The sequence below is a fragment of the Salvelinus sp. IW2-2015 genome, unplaced genomic scaffold (genome assembly GCF_002910315.2).
Source record: "Salvelinus sp. IW2-2015 unplaced genomic scaffold, ASM291031v2 Un_scaffold2237, whole genome shotgun sequence".
NCBI classification, from domain to species: Eukaryota; Metazoa; Chordata; class Actinopteri; order Salmoniformes; family Salmonidae; genus Salvelinus; species Salvelinus sp. IW2-2015.
The window spans coordinates 98,480-115,984 of NW_019943567.1; the positions used below are offsets into that span (position 1 = coordinate 98,480).

Here is a 17,505-nt window from a genome sequence, read left to right on the forward strand (position 1 = left end):
AAGGTGGCAAAATGCTTAAGGACAACAAAGTCAAGGTATTGGAGTGGCCATCACAAAGCCCTGACCTCAAATCCCATAGAAAATTTCTGGCAGAGCTGAAAAAGCGTGTGCGAGCAAGGAGCCTACAAACCTGACTCAGTTACACCAGCTCTGTCAGGAGGAATGGGCCAAAATTCACTCAACTTATTGTGGAAGCTTGTGGAAGGCACCTAAACGTTTGACCAAGTTAAACTATTTAAAGGCAATGCTACCAAATACTAATTGAGTGTATGTAAACTTCTGACCCACTGGGAATGTGATGAAAGAAATCAAAGCTGAAATAAATAATTCTCTCTACTATTATTCTGCCATTTCGCATTCTTAAAATAAAGTGGTGATCCTAACTGACCTAAGACAGGGAATTTTTACGGGATTAAATGTCAGAGAATTGTGAAAACGGAGTTTAAATGTATTTGGCTAAGGTGTATGTAAACTTCCGACTTCAACATAAATATACAATGTGGCCATACACCGTAACAGCACTCTGTTTGGGTCAGGCCTATATCTATGCCCTGTACACAGACTGATAGGGTTTCTTCATGGATGTTTTAATGGCTCATTATTCAGTGTTGCTTGCATTATGCTATGTTGTCTAAAGACTGTGTGTGTTTCTTTATGCTAAGGTCTTGTTCGTACTCTAGAATGGTATATCTTTATCGCACCAGGTTATGGCTTTTCATATCTGTTCGATTATGAACTGAGGTATTTTATGTGGTATATATTTATGAATGCAGGTTGTTTACCATGTATGGATGTAACTTAAACTAATGGAGAAATGTATTTTGGGGGGGGCAGTGTTAGGGTTTGGGAAATACATTTTTAAAAAATGAATGCAAAGACTTGAATCAAACAGCGCAGTCACAATCAAATCCATCTTTCTAGAATGTCATATAAATGATATGATTGGTTCGCCACATGCTCTATGTAAATAATATGATTGGTTCGCCACATGCTCTATGTAAATGATATGATTGGTTCGCCACATGCTCTATGTAAATGATATGATTGGTTCGCCACATGCTCTATGTAAATGATATGATTGGTTCGCCACATGCTCTATGTAAATTATATGATTTGGTTCGCCACATGCTCTATGTAAATGATATTGATTGGTTCGCCACATGCTATATGTAAATGATATGATTGGTTCGCCACATGCTCTATGTAAATGATTGTAGATGGTGTTGAATTCATCCATTTCTAACATGTAAAAGTCTGAGGTGAAACATCTGCCTTTGTCCAAAGCTCATCTGTGGTGATAGTGACATCTGTGGTGTTAGTGAGAGACTCTGGAAGTCATTGGATTCATAAGCATATTTGTATGTTCATTGGTCTGCTGAGTGCTGACACATACAGTGGGGAGAACAAGTATTTGATACACTGATGATTTTGCAGGTTTTCCTATTACAAAGCATAGAGGTCTGTAATTTTTATCATATGGTACACTTCAACTGTGAGAGACGGAATCTAAAACAAAAATCCAGAAAATCACATTGTATGATTTTTAAGTAATTAATTTGCATTTTATTGCATGACATAAGTATTTGATACATCAGAAAAGCAGAAACTTAATATTTGGTACAGAAACCTGAGTTTGGCAATTACAGAGATCATACGTTCCTGTAGTTCTTGACCAGGTTTGCACCACTGCAGCAGGGATTTTGGCCCACTCCTCCTAAAACAGAACTTCTCCAGATCCTTCAGTTTCGGGGGCGTCGCTGGGCAATACGGACTTTCGGCTCCCTCCAAGATTTTCTATTGGGTTTCAGTCTGGAGAACTGGCTAGGCCCTCCAGACCTTTGAGATGCTTCTTACGGAAGCCACTCCTTATTCCCTGCTGTGTGGTTCGGGTCGTTGTCATGCTGAAGAGCCCAGCCATTTCTTCAATGGCTCTTACTGAGGGAAGGAGGTTGTTGGTGTAGAATTCGCGATTACATGGCCCCATCCATCCTCCCCTTCAATACGGTGCAGTCGTCCTTCCCCTTTGCAGAAAAGCATCCCCAAAGAATGATGTTTCCACCGTCCATTGCTTCACGTTGGATGGTGTTCTTGGGGTTGTACTCATCTTCTATTCCTCAAACAGGCGAGTGGAGTTAGAGCAAAAAGCTTCTATTTTTTGTCTCATCAGAACACATGACCTTCTCCCATTCTTCCTTCTGGATCAATCGCAGATGTCATTGGCAAACTTCAGACGGGCCTGGACATGCGCTGGCTTGAGCAGGGACCTTGCGTGCGCTGCGGATTTTAATCCATGACGGCGTAGTGGTTACGAATGGTTTTCTTTGAGACTGTGGTCCCAGCTTCTTCAGGTCATGACCAGGTCCTGCCGTGTAGTTCTGGGTGATCCCTCACATTCTGATCATTTTTTCACTAATTGGTCTTTTGACCAATCACATCAGATTCTTTTCACATCAGATATTTTTCAGATCTGATGTGATTGGTCAAAAGACCAATTTGTTGGAAAAATATCAGAATTGGCGGGCGTGTGTAAACGCAGCCTATGTCATGCCGTTGGAAGTCATGCATTCATGGTCTGATGTTTTTGTCGTTACAAAAAGGCTCGCCTAAATACAGTGTAGCTGGGACAAATTCAGACTGCTGCTTATGGGGGAGAGTTTTCACTGTTCGTGTTAATGTGTCAAATCATTGGAGGGAGGTCAAATCATGTTGTCACATTATTATTATGATAATGATTCTGATTATTATCTTATCAATTTTAACATTTGTTGATTTTTCTTTTGCTAAGTGTTTTATCCAGGGAAGAGGATTTATTTCAACTCTATGTATTATAATTTTGCTTTGGTTTTTGTAACAACCAAATGAAAATATTTCCACAGAATAAAAACACTCTGAAGACTTTAGATGATAGTGACTCCCACTTTCTGCTACTGTAAGTGACCTGACTTTCATGAGTAGGCTAGTCACCCACAGAGAATTATATTTTCATTAATCTGTAGTCACCGTACAAAGTAGAGTACGAGTATCTAGATTCTATATAAGTACCAAGTCCCCACCATGATGAGTTCAGTTGAACATTATCCTATTGTAGAAAATCACCTACAGAGATTAATTGTTCTATTTTCTCCATGTAGTTCACTCTACTACGAATGGTACCTTTACTTTAGAATGATCCAGTCAGCCCACAGAGAATTATATTTCTATGTAGTCACCATTACAGAGAATCTTTCTCTGTTAATATTCTAATGTAGTCACCTACAAGATTATATTTCTATGTAGTCACCCACAGAGATTAACATATGAATAATATATTTCTTATGTAGTCTACCCACAGAGATATTGTATTTCTATGTAGTCACACTACAGAGATTATGAGGTTTCTATGTAGTCACCTACAAGATTGGTATTCTATGTAGTCACCCACAGAGATTATATTCATGTAGTCACCTACAGAGATTATAATTTCTATGTAGTCACCCACAGAGATTATATTTCTATTGTAGTCACCCTTACAGCGAGATGTATTTCTATGTAGTCACCTACAAAGAATTATATTTCTATGTAGTCACCCACAGAGATTATATTTCTATGTAGTCACCACAGAGATTATATTTCTATGTAGTCACCACAGAGATTATATATGTCTATATGTAGTCACCACAGAGATTATATTTCTATGTAGTCACCTACAGAGATATATTTCTATGTAGTCACCCACAGAGATTATATTTCTATGTAGTTACCCACAGAGATTATATTTATATGTAGTCACCCTACAGAGATTGATTTATTTGTATGAGTCACCCACAGAGATGTATATTTCTATGTAGTCACCCACAGAGATTATATTTCTATGTAGTCACCCACAGAGATTATATTCTATGTAGTCACCCACAGAGAGATTTATTTCTCATGTAGGTCACCACAGAGATTATATTTTACTATGAGTCACCCACAGAGATTATATCTCTTATCCAAGATTAGTCTTACCCACAGAGATTATATTTCTATGTATCACCCACAGAGATTTATTTCTATGTAGGCACCCACAGAGACTTAATATTTCATGTAGTCACCTACAGAGATTAGATTTTCTATGTAGTCACCGTACAGAGGGTGACTACATAGAAATATAATCTCTGTGGGTGACTACATAGAAATATAATCTCTGTAGGTGACTACATAGAAATATAATCTCTGTGGGTGACTAGCCTACTCATGAAAGTCAGGTCACTTACAGTAGCAGAAAGTGGGAGTCACTATCATCTAAAAGTCTTCAGAGTGTTTATTCTGTGGAAATACCTTTTCATTTGGGTTGTTACAAAAACCAAAAGCAAAATTATAAATACATAGAGTTGAAATAAAATCTCCTTCCCTGGATAAAACACTAGCAAAAGAAAAATCAACAAAAATGTATAAAATTGATAAGATAATAATCAGAATCATTATCATAATAATAATGTGACAACATGATTTGACCTCCCATCCAATGATTTGACACATTAACACGAACAGTGAAAACTCTCCCCCATAAGCAGCAGTCTGAATTTGTCCCAGCTACACTGTATTTAGGCCAGCCTTTTGTAACGACAAAAACATCAGACCATGAATGCATGACTTCCAACGGACATGACATAGGCTGCGTTTACACAGCCAGCCCAATTCTGATCATTTTTCCACAAATTGGTCTTTTGACCAATCACATCAGATCTGAAAAATATCTGATGTGAAAAAGATCATGAATTTGAATTGGTCAAAAGACCACGAGGTGAGATCTTGCATGGAGCCCCAGACCGAGGGTGATTGACCGTCATCTTGAACTTCTTCCATTTTCTAATAATTGTTTGCCAACAGTTGTTGCCTTCTCATCAAGCTGCTTGGCCTATTGTCCTGTAGCCCATCCCAGCCTTGTACAGGTCTACAATTTATCCCTGATGTCCTTACCACAGCTCTCTGGTCTTGGCCATTGTGGAGAGGTTGGAGTCTGTTTATTGAGTGTGTGGACAGGTGTCTTTATACAGGTAACGAGTTCAAACAGTGCGTTTAATACAGGTACTATGAGTGGAGAAATAGGGAGTTACTTCTTAAAGAATAAAACTAACAGGTCTGTAAGCCAATTCTTAAGTTTGCTATTTGTGTATCAAAATACTATTCATTGCCAATAAAATGCAAATTAATTACTTAAAAATCATACAATGTGATTTTCTGGATTTTTGTTTTAGATTCCGTCTCTCACAGTTGAAGTGTACCTATGATAAAAATTACAGACCTCTACATGCTTTTGTAAGTAGGAAAACCTGCCAAAATCATCAGTGTATCAAATACTTGTTCTCCCCACTGTATGTGTCAGCACTCAGCAGACCAATGAACATACAAATATGCTTATGAATCCCATGACTTCCAGATCTCTCACTAACACACAGATGTCACTATCACCACAGATGAGCTTTGGACAAAGGCCAATGTTTCACCTCAGACTTTTACATGTTAGATAATGGATGAATTCAAACCATCTACAAATCAGTTACATAGAGCATGTGGCGACCAATCATATCATTTACAATAAGCATTGGCGAACCAATCATATCAATTTACATAGAGGCATGTGGCAACCAATTCATATATTTACATAGAGCATGTGGCGAACCAATCATATCATTTACATAGAGCATGTGGCGAACCATCATATCATTTACATAGAGCAGTGGCGAACCAATCATATCATACATAGCAGTGCGAAATTCATAGTTCATTTACATAGACATTGCGAACCAATCATATAATTTATATGACATTCTAGAAATGATTTGATTGACTCGCTGTTGATTCAGTCTTTGCATTCATTTTTTAAAATGTATTTCCCAAACCCTAACACTGCCCCCCAAATAATATTTCCATTAGTTTAAGTTACATCCATACATGGTAAACAAACCTGCATTCATAATATTATTACCACATAAAAATACCTCAGTTCATAATCGAACAGATCTGAAAAGCCATAACTGGTGCGATAAAGATATACCATTCTAGAGTACAACAAGAACCTTAGCATAACAGAACACACACAGTCTTTAGACAACATAGCATAATGCAAGCAACACTGAATAATAGACCATTAAAACATCCAGAAAAACCTATCAGTCTGTGTACAGGGCATAGATATAGGCCTACCCAAAGACAGATGCTGTTACGGTGTATGCCACATTGTATATTTAGTTGAAGTCGGGAAGTTTACATACACCTTAGCCAAATACATTTAAACTCCGTTTTCACAATTCCTACATTTAATCCAGTAAAATTCTCCTGTCTTAGGTCAGTTAGGATCACCACTTTATTTTAAGAATGCGAAAATGGCAGAATAATATGTAGATGAGAAATTATTTATTTCAGCTTTGATTTCTTTCATCACATCCCAGTGCAGAAGTTACATACACTCAATTAGTATTTGGTAGCATTGCCTTTAAATAGTTTAACTTGGGTCAAACGTTCAGGTCCTTCCACAAGCTTCCACAATAAGTTGAGTGAATTTTGGCCCATTCCTCCTGACAGAGCTGGTGTAACTGAGTCAGGTTTGTAGGCCTCCTTGCTCGCACACGCTTTTCAGCTCTGCCCAGAAAATTTTCTATGGGATTGAGGTCAGGGCTTTGTGATGGCCACTCCAATACCTTGACTTTGTTGTCCTTAAGCCATTTTGCCACAACTTTGGAAGCATGATTGGGGATATTGTCCATTTGGAAGACCCATTTGCGACCAAGCTTTAACTTCCTGATTGATGTCTTGAGATGCTGCTTCAATATATCCACATAATTTTCCTGCCTCATGATGCCATCGATTTTGTGAAGTGCACCAGTCCCTCCTGCAGCTAAGCACCCCCACAACATGATGCTGCCACCCCCGTGCTTCACGGTTGGGATGGTGTTCTTCGGCTTGCAAGCGCTCCCCTTATTCCTCCAAACATAACGATGGTCATTATGGTAAACAGTTCTATTTTTGTTTCATCAGACCAGAGAACATTTCTCCAAAAAGTACGATCTTTGTCCCCATGTACAGTTGCAAACCGTAGTCTGACTTTTATTTATGGCAGTTTTGGAGCAGTGGCTTCTTCCTTGCTGAGTGGCCTTTCAGGTTATGTCCATATTGGAGTCGTTTTACTGTGGATATAGATACTTTTGTACCCGTTTCCTCCAGCATCTTCACAAGTTCCTTTGCTGTTGTTCTGGGACTGATTTGCACTTTTCACACCAAAGTACGTTCATCTCTAGGAGACAGAACGCGTCTCCTTCCTGAGCGATTTGACGGCTGCGTGGTCCCATGGTGTTCATACTTGCATACTATTGTTTGTACAGATGAACGTGGTACCTTCAGGCGTTTGGAAATTGCTCCCAAGGATGAACCAGACTTGTGGAGGTCTACAAATTTTTTCTGAGGTCTTGGATGATTTCTTTTGATTTTCCCATGATGTCAAGCAAAGAGACACTGAGTTTGAAGTTAGGCCTTGAAATACATCCACAGGTACACCTCCAATTGACTCAAATTATGTCAATTATTCTATCAGAAGCTTCTAAAGCCATGACATCATTTTCTGGAATTTTCTGGAAGGCACAGTCAACTTAGTGTATGTAAACTTCTGACCCACTGGAATTGTGATACAGTGAAATAATCTGTCTGTAAACAATTGTTGGAAAAATGACTTGTGTCATGCACAAAGTAGATGTCCTAAACGACTTCCCAAAACTACAGTTTGTTAACAAGAAATTTGTGGAGTGGTTGAAAAACGAGTTTTACTGACTCCAACCTAAGTGTATGCAACCTTCCAGCTTCAACTGTATATACGCACGCACACACACACACACGTGCAGTGAAAAACAGATGTCTTTCTCCCCAGAACATTTTGCGAAGCAACTCCCATTATTTCAACAAAAGGAGTATATTTGAGAGACAGAGAAAAAAAAGAAAAAAAGAAGACAGAGACAGTGAATAAAATAGAACCAGAAAAGGCCAGTCCGTTTCATACACAACACAATTCCTTAGTGTAGAAGGGACGCACATTCAAATACAGAACACCTCCTTGTGTTCAGTGTTTAACACCACTGGTGTCAACGTTGGATTCAAGTATTTTTACATGGAGAATAGAGTAGCAGAACAGAGTAGAGGTGTGGACTGGACTGGGATCAGGATCAGACTGAAATGGATGGACATGACCAGTGGGAGGCAGATTGGGGGAGGGGTGTATCTGAATGGCTGACAATACACATGGTGAATTGTGTGAAGATGTTTCATGTTTTTCAGGATGTGTGAATTATTTTGCATATGTGTGTGTGTGTTTGCATTGTTTATGAGTGGAATACAAATCCTTCCACATCCATGGTAAGCTGTAGGTTTAGATCACATTGGTCTCTGTGTGTGTGCACATCGTTTTGTGAGCACATCGTTTTGTGTGTGTTCACACATTAGCCTGTGTGTGTGTGTGTGTGTGTGTTGTGTGTTGTGTGTGTGTGGTTGGTGTGTGTGTGCGTGTGTGGTGTTGGTGTGGTGTTGGAGTGGTGTGTGTGTGTGTGTGTGTGTGTGTGAGTGTGTCACACAAAGGTCTCTGGCCCCGGTGCGTAGTAGGCAAACCCAGCCCCTGAGAGGCGGAGCATGTAGGGGCTGAGGGTGCAGCGGTCTGCCCCGCCCCCATCAGTCCAGTGGGCCAATAGTAGTTTGTGGGGGAAGGACTCAGACCTGAGGAGTGGGAGGGGCTTCGGAACCCTGATATGGAGGTGGGAGGAGTCAGTGCTCTTCCGTTTGGAGGAAGGGCCAGAAGGGCATGAGAGCACGGGGGTCAACTCTGCTACACTGCCCTGCAACAGCTTGTCAACGTCCTGGAGAAGGAGGGAAGGAGAGAACGGAGAAAAACAGAGGGAGTGTTTAAATCACTGAAAATACCCTAGTCTGTTTCAGTCTGTTTCAGGTTGAACTCACATTCAGATGATCAGCATGCAATGAAAATGAAACGTTCACACACATGCTGTATCATCTTCTAACACCAGAGGTCAGTGTTCCTCATCCAAATGGCCACTAATGTTGCCTGATGTTTTATTCAATTCAGTGTACAGAATAATGATCAATGCCATTGTTTTCCCTGTGTGTTAAACTTTATCTCCATGTTTAAGATTCCAAATGTATTTATTTGTACCAAATTGCAGTGATATCATTGGCTCTGACCCCCGTGTTGGAATGGACAGTATGAGAGTGATCCAATAATAAGACAGAGCTCATCCACCTTACAGCAGCTCTCAGCAGGACAGAAGGAAAGACAGAAAATGCCTCTGTTGCACCCCAAGAGAGTTTACAATAGAGTACCAACCCAAGCAAGTCACCCTGACCCTCCAGACAAACCACCCGAAGAAAATCATGACAATCAAACCACCCAGACAGCCCCAAGCATTGCATTCCACAATTGTGATTCGTCCCAAGTGAGCAAGCCTCTCAGCACAGTAGAGCACCTAGCATCGGCGAAGACCCCCTAGCAGGAAATAAAATGCCCCCCAACTATCAGCACCCCTCCAGAACCACAATACAACAGGCAGCCATATTAGCAGCATTGCCACTCTTGACATATTCTGTGGCCATTGGCGTTCAGTTACCGTAGCAACCCTAGTTCTCTGATGGGGAATGGTCTAGGGGCAGGCTGAGCAGGTAGTTAGGGTTGTGTGACATCATGGAGTCATAGGTCCTGGTAGCTTGCACCCCTCCACCTCGTCTGTCCTTCTCACAGGTCCTAGCAGGGCAAAGCATGTCTCTCTCACTGCCTCCACCTCCAACAGGACTGGCGTCCGGGGCAGAGGACACACTCCCCTCACACACCCCATCAGCCTTCACCCTCTGTGGGCAAACAGTAGGGTGAGCAGGGGTCAGGAACCAGGAGGTTCTAAATAGAAGCCATGCGGTGAACCATTGAACTGTAACAAACTGTATGTGGCATGCAATGATAGCCCTTCAACTTCCCATTGTCTTTCTGAGGATTACTCCAGTGTAGAAAACATAACATCAGTCCAAGTTAGCATTTGGATGGAATAACACATTCATGTACATTTTATACATCAATTTCCAGTAGATACATTTGAACAGCATCCATAGAGGAACATGAATAGAAGAGATGCTGAATATGGTACTGGGTGAGATTGTTAGGCTAGCAGGATGCTAACAGAAGGATCGAAATTAGTACAACCTGTTATCAGCTGTAGCATGGTCAGCAGTAGCATATACAGCAGTGTGAATGATAGTATTGTCTGGTAATTGAGTTGAATTGTTTGAAATGGAAGCCCTGGATGGTGAGAGCCCTGGATGGTGAGAGACCTGGATGGTGAGAGCCCTGGATGGTGAGAGCCCTGGATGGTGAGAGCCCTGGATGGTGAGAGCCTGGATGGTTGAGAGCCTGGATGGTAGAGCGTGGATGGTGAGAAGCCTGGATGGTGAGAGCCCTGGATGGTGAGAGCCCTGGATGGTGAGAGCCCTGGATGGTGAGAGCCCTGGATGGTGAGAGCCCTGGATGGTGAGAGACCTGGATGGTGAGAGACCTGGATGGTGAGAGCCCTGGATGGTGAGAGCCCTGGATGGTGAGAGACCTGGATGGTGAGAGCCCTGGATGGTGAGAGACCTGGATGGGAACACTACAGTGATTGTGATTGATGTTTGAAAGTTGGGAGTTAATGTTGAAACACTGATTTAACTGAATGAAGGTGGACCACTGATGTAATTTTGACATTGGCACATGCCACCATGCACATAAAGTGTTTAAAAAGTCACCTCCTCCTCCTCTGCCGTCTCTCGGACAATCAGAAACTCAATCTGCTATCGGACTGAGAAAGCACGAAGATGGTGGACGGCTCCACGGTAAGGCACGGGCGATTGGACTGTCGTTGCCCCAGGTAACGGGGTCARAGGGCGGAGGTTACAGGAAGAGGAGTGGAGGAGGGAGACAGAGAGAATGGTGGGGAGAGGAGAGAGATAGAAAGGGGGACGGTGGTGGGTTCAATTAGGAAGCAGAGCAAAGAGAGAGGGGAAGAGGAAAGAAATCCGTTAGATTTAGCTACAGATCCGTTTCCCAAATGTACATCTACAAAGCATTGGATAGGTATAAGCAATATGATATGCTTCATCTTGCCTTCTGAGAGGCTGGGTGTMATCTTCACCATGTTGCTCACACCTATGCAACGGTGTCAGATCTACAGGAGTGCTAAGGGCTGGCTAAGGGTCTATTTGGAATTCAGCACTTGAATCACAGGAATCAGGAAATTCAGCTAAGCAGTGACAGGAAGTAGTAATATCAGATGAAAGGAGGTCGACAGGAGTTTTTTTTTACAGTGTGGGTTAACACAGGGTCAATCTTTTAGGACATGGGTGTCAAACTAAATTTCCCAGCGGGTCGCATTTAGTCTTCACCAGACTGGAGGGCCGCATTTAGTCTTCACCAGACTGGAGGGCCGCATTTAGTCTTCACCAGACTGGAGGGCCGCATTTAGTCTTCACCAGACTGGAGGGCCGCATTTAGTCTTCACCAGACTGGAGGGCCGCATTTAGTCTTCACCAGACTGGAGGGCCGCATTTAAATTGGATTATATCCGGCCTTGAGATTGACACGTGTTTTAGGAGTTTTAGTACTGGGTCGTCTGGCATGTGAGAGGCAGCAATACCTGGATACTTTTGGTCAGTAGAGAAGGTATTTTTGATGTGATTATACATTTAGGTCTACATACTATCTACTGTACATATTGAGGGCCGCAATCAAATAACTCTTCAATTAACTGGTGCAGTCGTATATCCTGAGCTGTGGTCAAGTTGCGGTCCTACCTGTGCAAGATGGGTGGCGGTGGGCCACAGTGTTCTGCAGAGGACCTTCTTGACCACATCAGGCAGCAGGCTGACCATAATGAGCAGGATGATGCCGAGCCAGGCCGGACCGCTGGACAACATCTGCATGAACACATAGTACATCCTCTGGTAGTTCAGGAAAGGCCTGGAGGGAGAGGAGAGGATCTAGTTATTCTATATCTATGTTTAAGGGAAATTAATAGAGTTAGAACCAGTCAATTGTAAGAATGAGAGGCCTACCAGATGATGCCTCCCCAGAGCAGAGAGAAGATGACATAGAAAAGCAGGGAGCCCCAGATGACAAAGTGGTTGATCCAGGTCCAGTGGTGTGTGTCCAAGGCAAGCTGCAACACACAGGATACACACACACACACGTTATCAATCAGTCCATAGTAACGCCTCCAGGGCTTACAGCTCTAACGAATGATGAGAAAGTCAATCAATTATCTCACAGACATATACATGCAAAGAGATTATTCAATCCACTATTATCAGATTCACTCAGTCTCTTACTCCTTCACACGGTGTAAACACACACACACACACCTTGAGCGTGACCGTGAACACCAGCACAGTAAAGACGAGAGTCCCGAAAGTCCAGTTCCCAAACATCTAGAGGAGAACAGAGAGCAGGAAGTCAGCCACATCTCACCAGGCACACATTTCATCCATCCTTTATACGCATTCGGAAAGTATTCAGACCCCTTGACTTTTTCCACATTTTGTTACAGCCTCATTCTAAAATGTATTGTATACATTTTCCCCCTCACAATAMCCCMTGACAGAGCAAAAACTGGTTTTTAGAACTGTTTGCAAAATTAAAAACTGAAATTCTTTATTTACATAAACATTCAGATGTTACTACAACTTGATTGGAGTCCACCTGTGGTAAATTCAATTGATTGGACATGATTTGGAAAGGCACACACCTGTCTATATAAAGTCCCACAGTTGACAGTATGTCAGAGCAAACACCAAGCCATGAGGTTGAAGGAATTGTCCGTAGAGCTCCGAGACAGGATTGTGTCGAGGCAACGATCTGGGGAAGGGTACCAAAACATTTCTGCAGCATTGAAGGTCCCTAAGAACACAGTGGCAAACTGAGCAATCGGGGGAGAAGGGCCTTGGTCAGGGAGGTGACCATGAAACCGATGATCCCAGAGCTCCAGAGTTCCTCTGTGGAGATGGGAGAACCATTTCTGCAGCACTCCAGCAATCAGGACTTTATGGTAGAGTGACCAGGCGGAAGACTCTCCTCAGTAAAAGGCACATGACAGCCCACTTGGAGTTTGCCAAAAGGCACAAAAAGGAGTCTCAGACCATGAGAAACAAGATTCTCTGGTCTGATGAAACCAAGATTGAACTCTTTGGCCTGAATGCCAAGCAACTCTGGAGGAAACCTGGCACCATCCCTACGGTGAAGCATGGTGGTGGTAGCATCATGCTGTGGGGATGTTTTTCAGCAGCAGGGACTGGGAGACTAGTCAGGATCGAGGGAAAGATGAACGGAGCAAAGTACAAAGAAATCCTTGATGAAAACCTGCTCCAGAGTGCTCAGGACCTCAGACTGGGGCGAAGGTTCACTTTACAACAGGACAACGACCTTAAGCACACAGCCAAGACAATGTAGGAGTGGCTTCGGGACAAGTCTCTGAATGTCCTTGAGTGGCCCAGCCAGAGCCTGGACTTGAACCTGATCGAACATCTCTGGAGAGACCTGAAAATAGCTGTGCAGCGACGCTCCCCATCTAACCTGACAGCTTGAGAGGATCTGCAGAGAAGAATGGGAGAAACTCCCCAAATACAGGTGTGCAAAGCTTGTAGCTTCATACCCAAGAAGACTCGAGGCTGTAATTGCTGCCAAAAGTGCTTCAAGAAAGTACTGAGTAAAGGGTCTGAATACTTATGTAAATGTGATATTTCCGTTTGTCATTGTCACGTATTTCTTTGTCATTGTGGGGTATTGTGTGTAGGGGTAATTTAATCAATTTTAGAATAAGGCTGTAACATAACCAAATGTGGAAAAAGTCAAGGGGTCAACACCATCATTGATCATTTGTTGAAACCATTGACTTGTATAAATATCAGCTGAAACTATTCACAGCGATATGAGCACAGAGCACTGTGATTACTTCATTTAAACCTGTGTTGTAGTTGATTCTAAACGCACGTAAACGCCGTTCACACATCTTTTACATTTTCCGCGAGCGTCTACCCACCTTTTGTGGCTAAATGCATTTAAGAATAGGTAACATTACTTTACTTACCATGAACGGCGATCAGCTTTTACCCATATATTCTTTACCACTACATCACTGATTACAATCCTAAACCCTATAGTGTTTGATGCTGCAACAAGCTACGTCCATTTCACCTGTATTTCACCTGGTCTTTTACTGATGTATGGCATCCCATTCATGTAGGTCTCATATTAAGCTAATTATGGTAAATAACCTTGAAACTTGAGAGCAAAAGCAGGATGCCAAATATATAAATATATACATATATAAATATAGAGTAAAAAATAGAGCAAATCTACTCTGCATTTTTTCATTAGCCATCTCCCGCGCTTTCTCTCTCTCTGATGCAAAAATGGATCTCGTGCTCTTTGAGGATGTGTTCTCTACTCACAGATGACAAACAACTGCCATCAGGAAGGAACAGATGGAAGAGGAGGAGGAGAAAGAGACAGGGAGAGAGATGGAGAGCAAGAGAGAAATATGAAGGGGAAGGTTAGAGAGAGTGGAGAGTAAAGTAGAAGAATTGAGGGAGTAGGTAGGTGAGAATGGGTAGAGTAAGAGAAGAAATTTGAAGGGAATGAGCGTTATGGAGAAGGCATAAGAGAGGATGATGCATGAGGAGAGCGTTAGAGGTTGAGAGGTGTAAGAGTAATGAGAGAATTGAAGAGAAGTAGAGAGAGAGTGGAGATGCAAGAGAGTAAATATAGGGAGAGGGTAGAGTGAGAGAGTGGGAAGGTAAGAGGAAATATGATAGGAGAGGTAGAGTGGAGATGGAGAGCAAGAGAGAATAGAAGGGAGAGGTAGAGTGAGTGGAGAGCAAGAGAGGTAAGAACTGATGAAGGGAGAGGTAGTAGGTGAGAGAATGGAGAGTACAGAGGAAAATGATGAAGGGAGAAGTAGATGATGAGAGATGGAGAGCATAGCAGAGAAATAGAATGTATTAGGTAGAGGTGAAAGATGGAGGTAGAGAAGAAATATGAACGGGAGAAGGTGAGAGTGTAGAGGATGGAGAGGCAAGAGAGAAATATGCAAGGGAGGTATATGTAGAGGTAGAAGGGTAGCAGAGTGAAAGGCAGATGACTATGAATAGATGGATAGGAGTGAGAGATGGGAGAGCAGAGAGAATTATGAAAGGGAGAAGGTAGAGTGAGAGATGGAGAGCATTAGAGCGAAATTATGAAGGGAGAGGTGGAGAGTAGGATTGGAGAGCAGGAAGAGAATATGTAAGGGAGAGGTAGAGTGGAGAGATGGAGGAGCAAGAGATGAAATATGAAAGGAGAGGTAGAAGTGAGAGATGGAGAGCAAGAGAGAAATATGAAGGGATAGGTAGAGTGAAGAGATGAGAGCAAGGAGAAGAAATATGAAGGGAAGGTGAGTGAGAGGATGGAGAGAAGAGAGAGAAATATGAAGGGAGAGGTAGAGTGAGAGATGGAGAGCAAGAGAGAAATATGAAGGGAGAGGTAGAGTGAGAGATGGAGAGCGGGGGGTAGAAGGAGGATAGTGGAAGGCAGTTGGAACCTCCATGTTCTCATCCCTGACTACCCCTCCTCCTCTAACATCAGCCATCTCTCAATTCACACCCTGGCCTAATCAACACATGTACACTAGAAATACATCTCTCTACACTAGAAATACATCTCTCTACACTAGAAATACATCTCTCTACACTAGAAATACATCTCTCTATACACAAGAAATACATCTCTCTATACACAAGAAATACATCTCTCTACAAATGCCTAGAGAGTTTTCAGCTATACTTTTCGTGGCAGTTTATTTACCACCACAGACAGATGCTGGCACTAAGACCACACTCAGTCAGCTGTATAAGGAAATAAGCAAACAGGAAACCACTCACCCAGAGGCGGCACTCCTAGTGGCCGGAGACTTTAATGCAGGGAAACTTAAATCAGTTCTACCAAATCTCTATCAACATGTTAAATGTGCAACCAGAGGGAAAAAAATTCTAGATCACCTGTACTCCACACACAGAGACGCATACAAAGCTCTCCCTCGCCCACCATTTGGCAAATCCGATCACAACTCTATCCTCCGGATTCCTGCTTACAAGCAAAAATACGTACAAACCCCAACCAGAAGCCATGGATTACAGGCAACATCCGCACTGAGCTAAAGGGTAGAGCTGCCGCTTTCTGCTATGCCCTGCGACGAACCATCAAACAGGCAAAGCGTCAATACAGGGCTAAGATTGAATCCTACTACACCGGCTCCGACGCTCGTCTTATGTGACAGGGCTTGCAAACTACTACAGACTACAAAGGGAAGCACAGCTGCCCAGGGACACGAGCCTACCAGACGAGCTAAATCACTTCTATACTCGCGTCGAAGCAAGCAACACTGAGGCATGCATGATAGCATCAGCTGTTCCGGAYGACTGTGTGATCACGCTCTCTGTAGCCGACGTGAGTAAGACCTTTAAACAGGTCAAAATACACAAGGCTGCGGGGCCAGACATGCTCCGGGCATGTGCTGACCAACTGGCAACCGGACATTGGCTAACCGGGCTATCTGCATTGTGTCCCGCCACCCACTAACCGGTGTCTGTATGTAGCCTCGCTACTTTTATAGCCTCGATACTGTATATAGCCTGTCTTTTTACTGTTGTTTTTATTTCTTTACTTACCTATTGTTCACCTAATACCTTTTTTCACTATTGGTTAGAGCCTGTAAGTAAGCATTTCACTGTAAGGTCCACACCTGTTGTATTCGGCGCACGTGACAAATAAACTTTGATTTGAAATGCTAGAAATACATCTCTCTACAAATACAGAAACGTAGTTAGGGTGAGAGATCACCCTCCAAGACAGTGCAGCTAGAATGAATCCATGTTATTAAAACAGCAGAGAGACCGCTTTTTTCACAAAATGTATTCTATGTACTACTACACACACACACACACACATTTCTCACATGCACAGACACACACACACAGGTTATTTTAAGTCTACTACCAGGACAACACATAAGGATGTGGGGGAGAGACTAGTGTATATTAGTAGAGTGGAGCTGCTGACGTCAGGTGTTGGGCTGGGTAGAGAGGCCTGTGGTACCTAACTACACAGCGGAGGGAGGATGGATGGATCAATGTTTTGGGATGAAACGGTAAAACTCAAAGCTAAACTCATAACTAAAAATGAACAGAAGTTAAAAGCACATGATAGACAGAGACAGACACAGAGAGAGACAGACAGAGAGAGAGAGAGAGGCTTACCATCTGTGTGTTGGTGGTCATAAGCTGAGGAACAGGAAGAAAAGCAAAATAAAGAGAGAAGCAGCAGAGGAGGAAGAAGAGAAGAAGAAGACGCAGAGAAGAGGAAGAAGAGAAGAAGAAGAAGCAGAGAGGAGGAAGAAGAGAAGAAGAAGAAGCAGAGAGGAAGAAGAGAAGAAGAAGAAG

At 42.6% G+C, this 17,505-nt stretch overlaps 1 protein-coding gene and 1 long non-coding RNA gene across 2 annotated transcripts in view; one reads left to right on the top strand and one right to left on the bottom strand.

The window, feature by feature from the left end:
* Positions 1–10,435: 10,435 nt before the first annotated feature.
* LOC112073349 (phospholipid-transporting ATPase IH) overlaps positions 10,436–17,505 on the bottom strand; it is a 10,251-nt gene continuing 3,181 nt past the window's right edge. Inside the window, exons 8-13 of the mRNA XM_070440112.1 lie at positions 17,323–17,346; positions 12,397–12,462; positions 12,091–12,194; positions 11,830–11,995; positions 10,786–10,892; positions 10,436–10,649 (exon numbers count right to left, since the gene is read on the bottom strand). Of these exons, the coding sequence (XP_070296213.1) occupies positions 10,815–10,892; positions 11,830–11,995; positions 12,091–12,194; positions 12,397–12,462; positions 17,323–17,346 (438 nt within the window). The 3' untranslated portion in view covers positions 10,436–10,649; positions 10,786–10,814. The remainder of the gene's footprint in view (positions 10,650–10,785; positions 10,893–11,829; positions 11,996–12,090; positions 12,195–12,396; positions 12,463–17,322; positions 17,347–17,505) is intronic.
* On the top strand, positions 14,926–15,582 carry LOC139025081 (uncharacterized). The gene is made up of 3 exons (XR_011476517.1): positions 14,926–14,940; positions 15,376–15,416; positions 15,507–15,582. It is a non-coding gene; the product is annotated as an uncharacterized lncRNA (long non-coding RNA).